We start from the raw sequence: 14,153 nt of genomic DNA on the forward strand, positions 1-14,153 counted from the left end.
AGGCATAGAGGCGTCGTGTAGACGGAGCTCTAGCCTGTGAAATTGTGTCTAGCACACGCTCAGGGAGTCCCGCGGGCTCCCGTCGAGCGACCAAATGTGCAGAGACCACTTCAAGCAGAACCCTGCATCTCTGGTCCCTGAACCGCCTGATTACTTGGGGAATCAGAGGGACCGGAGGAAAAGCATAAAGAAGACGGTTGGGCCAGTCCTGGGACAACGCGTCCTTGATCTTGGAAAAATATATTGGGCAATGAGAGTTGTCTTTTGAGGCAAAGAGGTCTATTTCCGCTCTGCCAAAGACCTCCCATATCTTCTGAACCGTCTGCGGGTGGAGTCTCCACTCTTCTGAGGAGACTCCGCTTCCCTTGTTCAGCTTGCCCGGAAGATGCACTGCTCTCAGGGACCCCAAATTGCTTTGGGTCCATTCCAGCAGTCGCGACGTCAGTCTGAAGAGACGCGTCGACGACAGCCCACCTTGGTGATTTATATAAGAGACCACCGTCATGCTGTCCGATCTGACCAGCACGTGGTGGCTCTTTAGGTCTGACAGGAAGCTCTGGCAGGCTCGTTGAACTGCAATCATCTCGAGGCAGTTGATGTGAAGCCTGCTCTCCTCTTTCGACCATTGGCCGAAAGCGGGTTTCCCTTCGCACAGCGCGCCCCAACCCTTGTTGGACGCGTCTGTGGAGATCACTTTCCTTCTGCAAACCATACCAAGTGGAGCACCCCGTTCCATCCATTGCATGTCCCTCCAAGGGGTCAGGGCCGAAATACAGTCCTGACTCACCTTGATATTCAAGCGTCCGTGACGCCATGCATGAGGTGGAACACGTGGTTTCAGCCAATATTGGAGGGGGCGCATACGAAGCAGCCCGAGCTCCAGCACCGGCGATGCCGCCGCCATAAGACCCAGCAGCTTCTGGAATGTCTTTAGGGGTCGAGAAGCACCTATTTTGAAAGAGGCCGCAAGTCGCTGTAGAGCCGCAGCGCGCTCCTTCACCATTGTTGCCCTCATTGTCACTGAGTCTAACACTGTTCCCAGAAACGATATCCGCCGGCTGGGGGACAGTGAGCTCTTGACAAAGTTCACCCTGAGCCCCAGGCATTCCAGATGGCTGAGGAGCACAGTTCTGTAACCCAATGCCTCCCCCTCTGACTGAGCTAGAACTAGCCAGTCGTCGAGGTAATTGAGAATGCGGATGCCCTTCTGCCTGAGAGGGGAGAGAGCCGCATCCATGCACTTTGTGAACGTGCGAGGCGCCAGAGACAGCCCAAAGGGGAGGACCTTGTATTGGTAAGCCACGCCCTCGAAGGCAAATCTCAAGAACGGCCTGTGACGGGGGGCTATCTGGATGTGAAAGTAAGCGTCTTTCAGATCCAGCGAAAAGAACCAATCCCCTGAGCGTATTTGCGAGAGGATTTGTTTCAATGTGATCGAGGATGGGGCGCAGCCCACCATCCTTCTTGGGAACCAGGAAGTAACGGCTGTAAAACCCTGAGTCGCGGTGTGCTGGGGGAACGATTTCTATAGCTCCCTTCACCAGCAGATTTTTCACTTCGGCACGAAGAACGTGAGCGTTCTCGTTGTGCACTGAAGTGGTGACCGCCCCGCGAAAGCGTGGTGGCCGTCGTGCGAACTGAAGGGAATAGCCGTGTTTTATTACTCCCATGACCCAATCTGATACCCCGGGAATGGCTTGCCATTGTGAGGCCCGGATGGACAGAGGTTGTATTAACTCGAGTGATTGACCGCCGTGGGGGGACATAGCACTCGTGAGTGTTGTGTGAGGAGAACTGCTCTTTTTGTGAAGGAGTGTGTTTTTTATTTTTTGCACTATAACAGCGCTTTGCTGTCTGGGCGCTAACAAGGGCCCATTGTTTGCAGCAGGAACAACTTCGTCGACATCTGGAGATGGACGGCAGAACACACGGGGCAGTTTGGGGGGTGGTCCGGCTGTGGCGAGACTTAGCCCCCTCCTCTTTCTTTCCTGTCGATCAGGATGACGGCGGCGGCGCAGGGTCCAGCACTATCTTGGGCCGGGGTCCCATGCGCTTGGGATACTGATACCGTCTGGTGGCCGAGCGAGAACGGTGTCGAGGCTCGGGTTTCACCGGCTGGGCTGCGGTGGTAGCAGCTGGCGCTTGCTTAGGAGGCTGACGAATCGGCACCTGTCTGGGGCGACTGGCAGCAGATGAAGCGCGCTTCGGCAGGAAGTGTCGCATTGCCTGGGACGACTTCTGCGCCTCTGTGAAACGCTCGGCGAATCCCTCTATCGCCGGGCCAAAGAGGCCGCTGGGGGAGATCGGTGCGTCTAGGAACTGGGCTCTGTCAGCATCCTTGATCTCCGTAAGGTTGAGCCATAAGTGGCGCTCCAAGACGACCAGGTTAGCCACCGAGCGCCCAATGGCCTGGGCGGTGCTCTTGGTAGCACGCAGCGCCAAGTCTGTTGCACTTCTCAGCTCCCTGAGTGTGGCGACATCTGGGCCAGACTCGTCGGTGGCGGCGAGAAGTTTGGCCTGGAAGACTTGAAGCACCGCCATAGAGTGGAGCGCCGCGGCTGCTTGCCCTGCCGATGAGTAGGCACGCCCGGCGAGCGCCGACGTCGTACGGCAGGGTTTGGACGGATGGTTGGCCTTGGCTTTCCATCCAATAACTGCTGGCGGGCAGAGATGCACGGCCACAGACTCGTCCAGCGGCGGCAGCCGTTCGTATCCTCTTTCATCAGCGCCGTCAATTGAGGTGAGGGCGGATGAAGATGAAGTACGCAGGCGCGCTGAGTAGGGGGCGCGCCACGATTTAGTGAGCTCGTCGTGGACCTCCGGGAAGAACGGAGCAGTTCGCTGACGAGGGGCTTGCTGGCGCCCCGGCAGAAACCATTCATCCAGACGGCTACGGGCTGGTTCCTCTGGAGGAGACCAATCCAGACCCAGCTCATCCACTGCCCTGGAGAGAACGCGGATAAGCTCGGCGTCCATCCCGAGTTTCGAGCGGTTTGGTTCAGATGACATCGAGGGGGCGGGGTCCGGCGAGCCCGACAGCTCCTCAGCATCTGAAGCGGCTAGAGACATGCTGTCCTCTAGCAGTTCCTCCTCAGTCCCTCCAAACAAAACCAGATCACTCGCGGCAGCAGAGGGACACTGGTCTGGCTGTACAAAGAGGACTGGGGAATCCCCTCTGGGCGGAGAAAACGAGGCACGCGGGGGCTGAGCCGGCGTGAGCTCGCTTTCATCCTGCTGCTTTAATCCTCTGCCCCGCCTTTTCTTCCTCGCCGGCTCGCGGGAGGAAGAAAAAGGGAGGGCGCGAGGAGCGAGATCGCTCTCTGAAAAGAAAGCGATTCGCGAGCGCAGAGAGGCGATATTCATGTTCTCGCAATGAGAACATGAATTCCCCGCGAGTGCTGTGTCAGCGTGGGGTTTCCCCAAGCACGCGACACACTCGCTGTGCCCGTCATCAGCGTGCAGAGGGGCTCTGCACGAGCTGCAATGACGAGACGGCATTTGCAACAACGCCGTAGAAAAAGGCTCTTTTAGAGAAATTTGCTCTTTCAATATATCTCACCGGATGGCCGCAGGGAAGCGATGAATCTGCGGTGGGGACCGGCAGTCGCGTTCCAGTGCGAGGCGTGTCAACGGCGAGCAGTTCAGCGGAGATCAGCGAAGCGATGTGACGTCGTCGCTGAAGGAGAAATAATCTGAATTCCTGTGGCGAAGCGGCCAATATATAGCCAGATTCCCCGCCCATATTGGCGGGCTTTGGCGGGCTTCGCTGCCATAGGTTCGTGCAGCACCGCTGCCAAGCCATTGGTTTGTTTTAATAGCACTGCACGATCCAATGGCTGTGCAGTTTCACTGCGTGATTGAATAAGGCTTCAGTTCAGGAGAAAAAGGGGGTTTTTCCCATATGCGTCTTCGACGCAGTACGAGTGAAGTATTGAAAGGGAACCACTGACATCAGACTCTGAATAAATAGTGATGCCAGACCATGAGAATAGAGTGAGAGGGCCACCGAGGAAAGCTGGCAGTGTTGTTTAAGTTAGGAAATCTCACCTCTGATGTTTCCAAGGCCATTGAAAGGCAGATAGAGTGACTTGTGTGTGTGTGTGTTAATAAAGTCTGCAGTGTCTTGCCAAGGTGATGTCTAGATGAGTCAGCAGACAAGTTCAGAGGACAGAGATTTATCAATAAAATAATGCACATATCCTCGTCCACATATTACTATATAATTGTATACGGTATACTTTATAAAGTACATAAATGTATAGCAGAACAGCAGTTTAATATGCATTAGCTAACTCATTTATTAGCCATTTTATTGCAGAGAGCTGTACTAACACTGTAAAACTCTTGAAAAAGGGTGATATACACCCCCATGTGGTTGCTTTTTTCAAATTGGATGTAGAATTAATCCTAAATATTAATGTGAGTCATCTGCTAGGGATTTTATACCTTGTAGTAGATGATTATTTATTAAACAAGTAATAAGAAAGCAATATGTTGTTATTAAGGGGCTGCATTTTCTAAATTAAAAACAAAAATATGTGTTTGAGCATGATTTGTATAAGGTTATGTTAAGTAAATAAGTTTATGGGTGTGTTGTTTAAAGTGTTCAAATCCTGTGTTCTTGATTTCCTTAGAGTCCAGCATGGGGAAGGCATTAATTTCATGGTGGTGAAGCCCAGTAATCTGGCAGCGTGGGAAATCAAGCAAGAAGTAGTTCCTGGCTCCTCCTCCCTGTCCATGTTCTGCCAGAGGAAGGCCAGCACCACCAATGAGAAGTAAGTAACATTATGATGTCAGTCACTGCTTAATCTAAAACGGGTCTCCAAACTCAGTTCTGGAGGGCTGTGTCCTGCAACGTTTAGCTTCAACCCCAATTAAACACACCTGAACCAGCTAATGAAGGAAACTTGCTTAATTGACCATATGCATGGAGCATTCTTTAGAACTTTTAGGCATAAAGATAAGCCAGCTCATAAACTTCCGATGAAGCTCAGTTGTGATATAAAGGTAGAGACTCTTGAGACCCTCACAGAAACCTCTCCTGCCTCGTGTTTGTCAGAAACTGAGAAACACCGTAAATAATGATAGTGGGATTAACATATAGTTTAATGTTATTTACCATATAATTTTATTTGCCAAGCCTGGTAATCGCAGGAGAGCACCTAAACATGTAATTTACATTTAAATGCTGTTGACTAAACAACTCTTTAGGCTAACGTTAGTTAAACGTTAGTTAAATCTTGTAAATGTAAATAAACATCATAATATTATTATTTTATTATGTCCTCTTGAGGTTCATTTATAATGTTAATGTGATTTTATATTAAAAAACATCATCATTTAGAAGTAATAGACAATTTTATATCCTGTTTTTGAGCCTCTCTGCAGAATGGTCTGTTTTTTCTGGGCGGGGCGCATTCAAGACTCTCAAGAAACGCCCACTGCTGTGATTGGCTAACAGTATCACTTATTAAAATAACAGATGGATGCTGCTGTGATGTACTCAGAAAACAACATGGGTCATTTGAGTAAAAAAATTGTAAATACTATATATCAAATGGTCTGGAACAAATAATGCATTAGTGGTAAAAGCATGTTTACCCTCACTTCTGTGTTGTGACATTATGGTTGGATCTACTCTAGTAAGACTCAGTGCTGCATAATCGTTTACTTACTGTCTCTTTGAAAAGCCTGCATCATACTTTCTAGTTTAAAAATGAGTCCATAGCAAAGTAAAGCAAACAAACAAACAGCGTTTCATTGTCACGATCTGGAGCTATTTGCTAACTTCACCCTGTGTTTACACTGGACGCGAGCGGTGTAATGCGACTTTAGGCAACAGAATTATTCAGCGATATCAGCGATTCTGTCTACACTGGATGTGGTGCAGTGTGACACAACAAATCCCTGACAGTAAACTGATGTCCCGCTCTATTTCTGACATACAAAAGTCTATCAGTGGTGGTGCTAAAGAGCCAGTGATGTAGAAGCAGGTGTTGATCTCCTGCGGAGGCAGTGCTTTGTCACACTATTACGTCATGTCAAGTGGCACATTGAAAAACAAGTCATTTTCTGAGCTTGGTTTCGATAAAAGCTGTTTTTGAACTAACAAGAAAGTTTTGAGGTTTGCAACTTACAGAATGTTTTTCTAGTACATTGACCTGTTATATGTCAAAAGATCAAGAGGAATTTGAATTCTCAGTCCACGACCCCTTTAAAGATTCACATTTCATTCATAAAGATTACATGAAAAAAATTACCAAAAATGTCTCCTGGCGGAAAACAAAGACTTTTAGGATGAAATTGACATTAAATTAATATTATAATCAGTAGATTGCAGCAGAGGGTTATTTATTTACAGTTGCCATTTCAACTCCCTAGTTTTTTTTTTTTTCATGTCTTGCTTTTGGATTTATTGTGAAATTAATATTATAACACATTTTAGTACTTTTATTTTACTGAAGTATAACGTGTGTAAGTATAACAAGTCACAAAATCTCTTATCTTTAAAAAAATAAACAAAGTAGTAGAAGAACTTTAGCCCAAATTAGCCCAGACACCAACAGCTTAGAAGGGTTAATTATAAAGAATACTTAACGAGCTATCTAAAAATAAATGAGTTCTTTATTAATCTTTAAAAATTTAATAATACATTAAATATTTTGAAACAGAGAAATGTGACCTGGACATACTTGAGACTCACTTTTTTTATGCTCAGCCACAGAATATAATGTGCATCACTATCACACTATTGAGAGGTCTCTTTTTTTTTTTTTGGTTACTTTTTTTGGGTTTGTACAGTGTAGTTGGAGTGTTGAAGAGCATTGTAGGAGAATGATTAGGTCCAAGACTTCTCAAGCTGGGCTCCTATTTCAGTTTCTGCCACTCACTGGCTCTTTTTCTTCCTTTAAGGAGAGAAAGCTCTTCAGTGTAACAAATTCCACCTGAGTGCATTTTAATCACCGCACACACTCTTTGATTGATTAGGCTTAGCGAGTCCTCCTACGTGGATTTCCAGCACATTCGCTGTGTCTCCGACATCTCTCCTTTCTCAGCCATTCAGCGAATCCTCTGCATAACATCGACAGCCTCCTCAGCCCCGCTGTTCTCCTTCTGTGAAAATTAGCTCCTCGCAGTCCCTCTCGTCTTCCCATCGCAGTCACCCTGATGACTGCGGCGCCGTTAGCACGCTCTAGGTTAGCTCCCCAGGCAGTGTGAGGAGATGGGTTAGGAGAGAGGAACGCTGGAATGGGAATTCTAATAGACGTTTCTGCGATTTATGGGAGTCTGTCCTGATATCCAAAGCGTGTAGAAATCTCCCAATGGCATGCGGAGTGAGAAATTTACAACCCGAGTGTCACCCTAAAGCTGTCATCGTCGCCAGTAATTGCTCAGCTCTTGTACTCATGTGGTTTTTATACGGTGGGGAAAATTGGTTCCTGCACTTAAATGCTTCTCTGATTCAGTTGTTGCGGTGAGTCACACGCTGACAGGAGAGATGGAGGTAGAGAAGAGGAATAATAAGAAAAAAAAGTAATTGTTTATTAGTTTATTCTTATCACAGGTTCGGCTGTTGCACAAACACCTAGTGAGAAGCAAAGAGTAAATTTGTGTTTTTGCCATTGAGTAAACAGAGGGGCAAAACTCCTTCCCTCCAGTTCCACTGTTCATAGGCACATTCCATAAATACAGTACAGTACAGCGATTTTCTTTTAAAGCATTAAAAAGTGGAAAGTGACATGACACACAGCCAGGTATGGTGACCCATAATCAGAATTCATGCTCTGCATTTTAAACCAACCAAAGTGCACACACAGCAGTGGGCAGCCTTTTATGATGCAGTTCCCGGGGAGCAGTTGGGGGTTCAGTGCCTTGCTCAAGGGCACCTCAGTCATGGTATTGAAGGCCGAGAAAGCACTGTACATTCACTCCCCCCACCTACAATTCCTGCTGGCCAGAGACTCGATCTCACAACCTTTGGATAACAAGTCAGAATCTCTAACCATTAGGCCACAATTGTTCAAATTAATGCTATGACCGAGTTCAAATCGTGACCGCTAAAGGGGCATTAATTAGAATGGCAACATAAATTGTTCCCATCTTCAGATTCATGAAAGGTGCAGAGAGAATAATAATGATAAAATACAATTGTGCTTATTTGTCTTTATGGGTGTTTGTGTGGTTTGTAAAAATATACAGTAAGTTAACTCCTAGACAAACATAACTAAAGCCTAGTATCCATAGCTCACAGGGTTTACACTAGCAAAGCAAGATGAAGCTCTGAACCTAGTATAGCATGCCAGGCTATCTTATCATAGCTGCTTGAGTACTTGTAGTTTTTACATGAGCATGCCTCTCTATGAAATGCAGGTGTTGTAAATGAGGAAGAGGGTGGTGATTATGTGCTTGCACATAATATGCATGTATATGTATATTATTGGTTGTTTTTGGCTCATTTTAATGTACCTTTTTGTGCTCTTGATACTTTGCTCTTAAATATTTGGAATTTTAAACAAAAATGGTGGTTTTTATGTTATTTTTGGAGCCCAAAGTCAAAAGTCTAATGCTAAACTTAGATTTAATCTTTTTGTTCATAGTTATTCTGGAACTATCTTCTCTTTCTTTCTTTCTTTCTTTCTTTCTTTCTTTCTTTCTTTCTTTCTGTATGATTCAATTTCTCAAACCTCACCAACAACAAACATATAATTATAGTAACTACAATGAAATAGATGGATAGATAAATACAGAGTTTTCTTTCTTTCCTTTTTATTTATTTCTCTTTCTTGCTTGCAAGTGCTTAAGCAACTGTGGTAAACTATAGGGCAGTGAGCTGGTCAGCCTAGGCCAGATACCACAAGACTAATGCATTACATTTATAAAAACTCAATGTATACGCTGAAGGCTACAGTTCGAAGGGGAGCGCGCGAGAGAGAGGAACGAGGTTAATAGGACAGGGGCAACAGGACAGGCGATTGGTTAGTGATTCCCGACTCCATCTGTGTGTGAGTATCTGAGAGAAGTAATGGCTTGTATACCAGAGTACTCCACTGAAGCGTAATGTTGTGGAATGGCTAACCCATGACCCCCCAGAAGTTTACAGCTACATTTCAATGAACACTAACCAAATGCTTTTAGACACAAGTCTAAAGCCACTCGAATAGCAAGGGGACTTAGTTACACTCTTTTGAAGTTTCTTGGTTTGAACGTTATTGTCATTTCTGCAGAAAAGAGAAAAACTTCACTTTCAGCTTTTCAGTCTTGTCACATGTATAAATAGGGCTTGGGAATATATAATAATTATTATTTTTATTATATATTTACATATATATATTAGGGTTGTCAATTAAAGGGGTCATATGATTTAGATTTTTCCTTTCTCCATGTCTACCGTCCACCGGCTCCACTCACTCTGGGCTGCCGTCCGTTCCTCATGTTATTTATTTTTCACACTATCATGTCTAAAATATAACATAATAATAATATTATTATATTTATATTATATTTACGCTATTTTTCATAATTAATGAATTATATTATCACATTAAATCAACATCCCTAACACACACACACACACACTTTTTTGTGAAAAGTGGGGACATCCCATAGGCGTAATGGGTTTTATTCTGTACAAACTGTATATTCTATGGCCCTACACCAACCCTACGCCTAACCCTAACCCTCACAGAACACTTTGTGCATTTTTACTTTCTCAAAAAAACTCATTCTGTATGATTTATAAGCATTTTGAAAAATGGGGACATGGGTTACGTCCAGGGTTCTAAATTAACTTTTTTGATCACCAGCCAATGTGAATTTCCACTAGCCATTTTTTTTCCGGTAAAAATAACAAATTAAGAGTGCCATTGAATGAATTTGATCATTTTATTAACATTGTTGAAATGAAAAACACATATAAAGTACAATGCTGATGGACCACAACCACGTGAACGCTGGTATCCGTTAACACGGGTGCGTAAAAAAATATGAAACGCATACACACTGCAGACGGATTATGTGTGAAACAGGCTTCCTTTTGCTTTAATTAGAGCCTCAAATTGGCATTTTTTTCTCTTGACAATACCCCATAGATTCTCTATTGGCTTCAGGTCTGATGTGTCTGCTGGCCAGTCAAGCACACCAGCACCATGGTCATTTAACCAACTTTTGGTGCTTATGGCAGTGTGGGGAGGTGTCAAATCCTGCTGGAAAATGAAATATGCATCTTCAAAAAGTTGATCAGCAGAGGGAAGCATAAAGTGCTCCAAGATTTCTTGACAAAAGGGTGCAGTGACTTTGGTTATCAAAAAACATAATGGACTAACACCAGCAGATGACATTGCACCCCAAATCACACAGACTGTGGAAACTTAACACTGGACTTCAAGCAACTTGGGCTATGAGCTTCTCCAACCTTCCGCCAGACTCTAGGACCTTGGTTTCCACATGAAATACAAAACTTGCTCTCATCTGAAAAAAGGACTTTGGACCAATGGCAACAGTCCAGTTCTTCTTTGGCCAAGGTAAGACGGCTCTGACATTGTCTGTGGTACAGGAGTGGCTTACCAAGAGGAATACGACAACTGTAGCCAAATTCCTTGACACGTCTGTGTGTGGTGGCTCTTGATGCCTTGACCCCAGCCTCAGTCCATTCCTTCTGAAGTTCACTAACATTTTTAAATCCAGTTTGCTTGACAATCCTCATAAGGCTGCAGTTCTCTCGGTTGGTTGTGCATCTTTTTCTTCCACACTTTTTCGTTCCACTCAACTTTCTGTTAACATGCTTGTATACAGTACTCTGTGAACAGCCAGCTTATTGGCAATTAATTTTTGTGACTTACACTCCTTGTGAATGGTGTCAGTGACTGTCAAAGACCATTTTTGAAGGCTCAGGAAACCTTTGCAGGTTTTTTTGAGTTGATTAGCTGATTGGCATGTCATCATATTCTAATTTGTTGGGATAGTGAATTGGTGGGTTTTTGTTAAATGTGAGTAAAAATCATCACAATTAAAAGAACCAAAGACTAAGACTACTTCAGTCTGTGTGCATTTAATTTATTTAATACACCAGTTTCACAATTTGAGTTGAATTACTGAAATAAAATAATTTTTTTTGAGAAGCACCTGTGAATAAATTATGACATGTGACAAATATAAAATTGGTAAAAAGTCTGTAACAGTATCTGGAACCTCACTGTAGAATAATGTATGAAAATTATTCCTTGATGTAGTAAACAAAAATTCTAATCAAATGTTTATGTTTTTCCTTTATATAATTTGATTATTCTTGCTCATCTGCCACAGTCCGAGTGATTCTGAGTCAAGAGCAACTCTGCTGTGGGTTTATAAAGTCCATTCATAGAGTTACTCTGGTCATAAATTGAAACATTTTACAACTCTCCCGGGGTAAATAACCAATTGCCCTTATAGATTTGTGTTTGTGAACGTGAATAGAAGAGAGATGAAACATCAGGAAAGGCCCTGGGAGAACTAACACTGACTTAACAGCTTACACTAGTGGTCTATCTGTGTGTGTGTGTCTATGAGCTGTGTACCGTTTAATATTTTACTACGAAATAGCTCCACAGAGAACAGTGAACAGTGCAGCTTCCAGACACAAAGAAAGAATAAATAGTCTTACACACAGTAGTAGTGTATGTATTCAGAGGCCCAGAGCTCATTCAGACACACACATACTATATAATAGTGTGCTTAAAGAACGAGGCTGCATCCCAGCTTTCAAACCTGTTTAATTTAATAAACAGGTATGAAAGTAATATAAAGTATGCAAAATTTGGATTAGTGTGCTCCATTATCTCAGTCCACTGAAAATAGTAGGTTATCAAAGGCAACCACAAGGACGACTCTTGTACATTCATATTTATCTCATTAACAGTTGCTTGGCTTATGCACTAAAATCATTACTGTTCAAAAGATGGCATCAGTATGATAAGAAAACTATACTTTTATTGAACCAAGACTTATTACATTGATCAAAAGTTACAGTTTATCAAAGAATCTGGAAAATGTATCAGTTTTTACTAAAATATTAAGCTGCAGAACAGTTTTCAACATTGAAACAAGAGGGCAACATCAACATTGAAACAACAATCTCAAGAGGGCAGATTCAGTGCAATGTGCAGATTTAAAGCCAGACTGAAAAATTTCATAAATACCGTTGCAGCTGAGAAAAAAGACTGGAGTTAATCAAACACAATTTTTTCCAATACCTTAAAGATAAATAGTAAAACAGAGATAGGGCGAACGTTATTCAGAACAGAAGAATCCAGTGAAGACTTCTTGATATTAACAATGGTATCTTTGAGTAGTTGCAGAGAAATAGGTTTAAAAACATCCCAGGAAGCAAAGTGCATAGACCTGAGGTGTAAATTACTTTACTTTTTAAACCTATAAAGAATTTACAGATCAAAGGTTAAATTTGCTAGAAAAGTATGTAATTTCCCGCAATCAGAGACGGAAAGTGCATAGTATACATATGCAGCCTATTTTATTGTTAGTTCTGATTTATACTTCTGCGTCGGACCTATGCCGTAGCCTACGCACAGTTGCACATCCTAAAACGTAGCCTACGCCTTAGCCTGAAGCGCACTTCTCCAAAAATCTAACAGCGCGTCAATTCTACATGGACTGCAAGCCCTTTGATTTGTCTGCTAGAACCCCTCCCTCCATATATATATATTAGTTTTGTGTGTTTATGTGCACTTAATATATATTGTCTTTTCATTTATTATACTACATTGCATTACACATTAGTAGTTGTCCAAACAAACAATGTTGATCTGTCGTGATACAAGTCCTTGTGGAGACTAAAAGAATACATCTTGTTCTGTTCCATTGCTGTCTCCTTTTTGTAGTTTTAAATTATGATTTAATGATTTGATATTTATTTATAATGCTTCTCCAACGAGCCGCTTCTTCTTCGAATTTTGTCGTGGTCTGCGGGATACACTAGCAACATGCCCATGGACACTGCAGACTAGCGATTTGTATGTGTACTGCACGGCGACGCAGACAACGATACAGAAATATAAATGAAAACTGACTGTTCATGTTGCTTTATTCTTAGGCCATAGATGTGCAGGAATGTGAAAATCCCTGCAGGAGTGTGGCCACAGATGTGTCTTCAGAATTGAAGCTGCTGAGGGGCCTCTTTGTTTTATTTGTGTATATCTGTATGCTTGCTAAGGGGCTACATGTGAGCACAGGTGTGTCTTTTTTTAATCCAACTCTTTATTAAGGACATAGAAAGAAATACCTCTGGGCCTCCCTCCAGCACTCACTTCCTAACAGCTCACAGACACATATACGCAGAACACTTGAGCTGCAAACTTCTGAAACGCATCGCTTCACTCCGCTAATTTCCTCCTAAAGTGCCTTTTCTTGGATGAACGCAAGTAAACAGCGGCTAATTTCTTTGCTGCCCCTGAGACTTTGATTTCATACGTGGCTGATTTCAGATGTGAACACCCTGAGGAAAACATTTAATAGATTACACAAACAAAACTGCCCAGATCCTCACCCTTTAGCCTCACACTTGGTTTGGCCGAAATATGGATGGTAGAAAGATGAACTGATTGAGCTTCTAAAAAGTTTTAGAGAACATTTAATGATTTTAAAACATCTTAACTAAAAATTCAGTACCACGAAAGTAGTCTCATGTGCATTAAGTCTTCTGAAGCCAAATGAAAGCAGTGTTAACAGCATCAAGCCAGATGAATTATTAATATTCGATACTGCGTTTCAATATTACAAAATTCTAATGTCATTTTTGGAGCTGAATAATGATTTTTATGTTTTTATATTTGTATTTTAAATGTACACATGACATTTGACATATGACATCTGTGTATGTGTGTGTGTGTGTGTGTGTGTGTAATAAATTGTGAAAAATGTATTCATTTCAAGTATAAACTTTTACAGTATGGCTAGCTGTGGGAAAAAAATCAATAAGTTAAAATATACAGTGGGGAAAATAAGTATTTAGTCAGCCACCAATTGTGCAAGTTCTCCCATTTAAAAAGATGAGAGAGGCCTGTAATTTCCATCATAGGTACACTTCAACCATGAGAGACAAAATGTAAAAAAAAAAAGGATTTTTTATGAATTTATTAGTAAATTAAGGTGGAAAATAAGTA

General features: G+C 42.8%; 1 protein-coding gene across 1 annotated transcript in view; it reads left to right on the forward strand.

Moving 5' to 3' along the window:
• The window catches only part of LOC113075831 (transmembrane protein 132C-like), a 198,645-nt gene that overhangs the window by 103,815 nt on the left and 80,677 nt on the right, over positions 1–14,153 (forward strand). The window contains exon 3 of the mRNA XM_026248491.1: positions 4,635–4,775. Within this exon, the coding sequence (XP_026104276.1) occupies positions 4,635–4,775 (141 nt within the window). The remainder of the gene's footprint in view (positions 1–4,634; positions 4,776–14,153) is intronic.

The sequence above is a fragment of the Carassius auratus genome, unplaced genomic scaffold, assembly GCF_003368295.1.
Source record: "Carassius auratus strain Wakin unplaced genomic scaffold, ASM336829v1 scaf_tig00017721, whole genome shotgun sequence".
Taxonomy (NCBI): domain Eukaryota; kingdom Metazoa; phylum Chordata; class Actinopteri; order Cypriniformes; family Cyprinidae; genus Carassius; species Carassius auratus.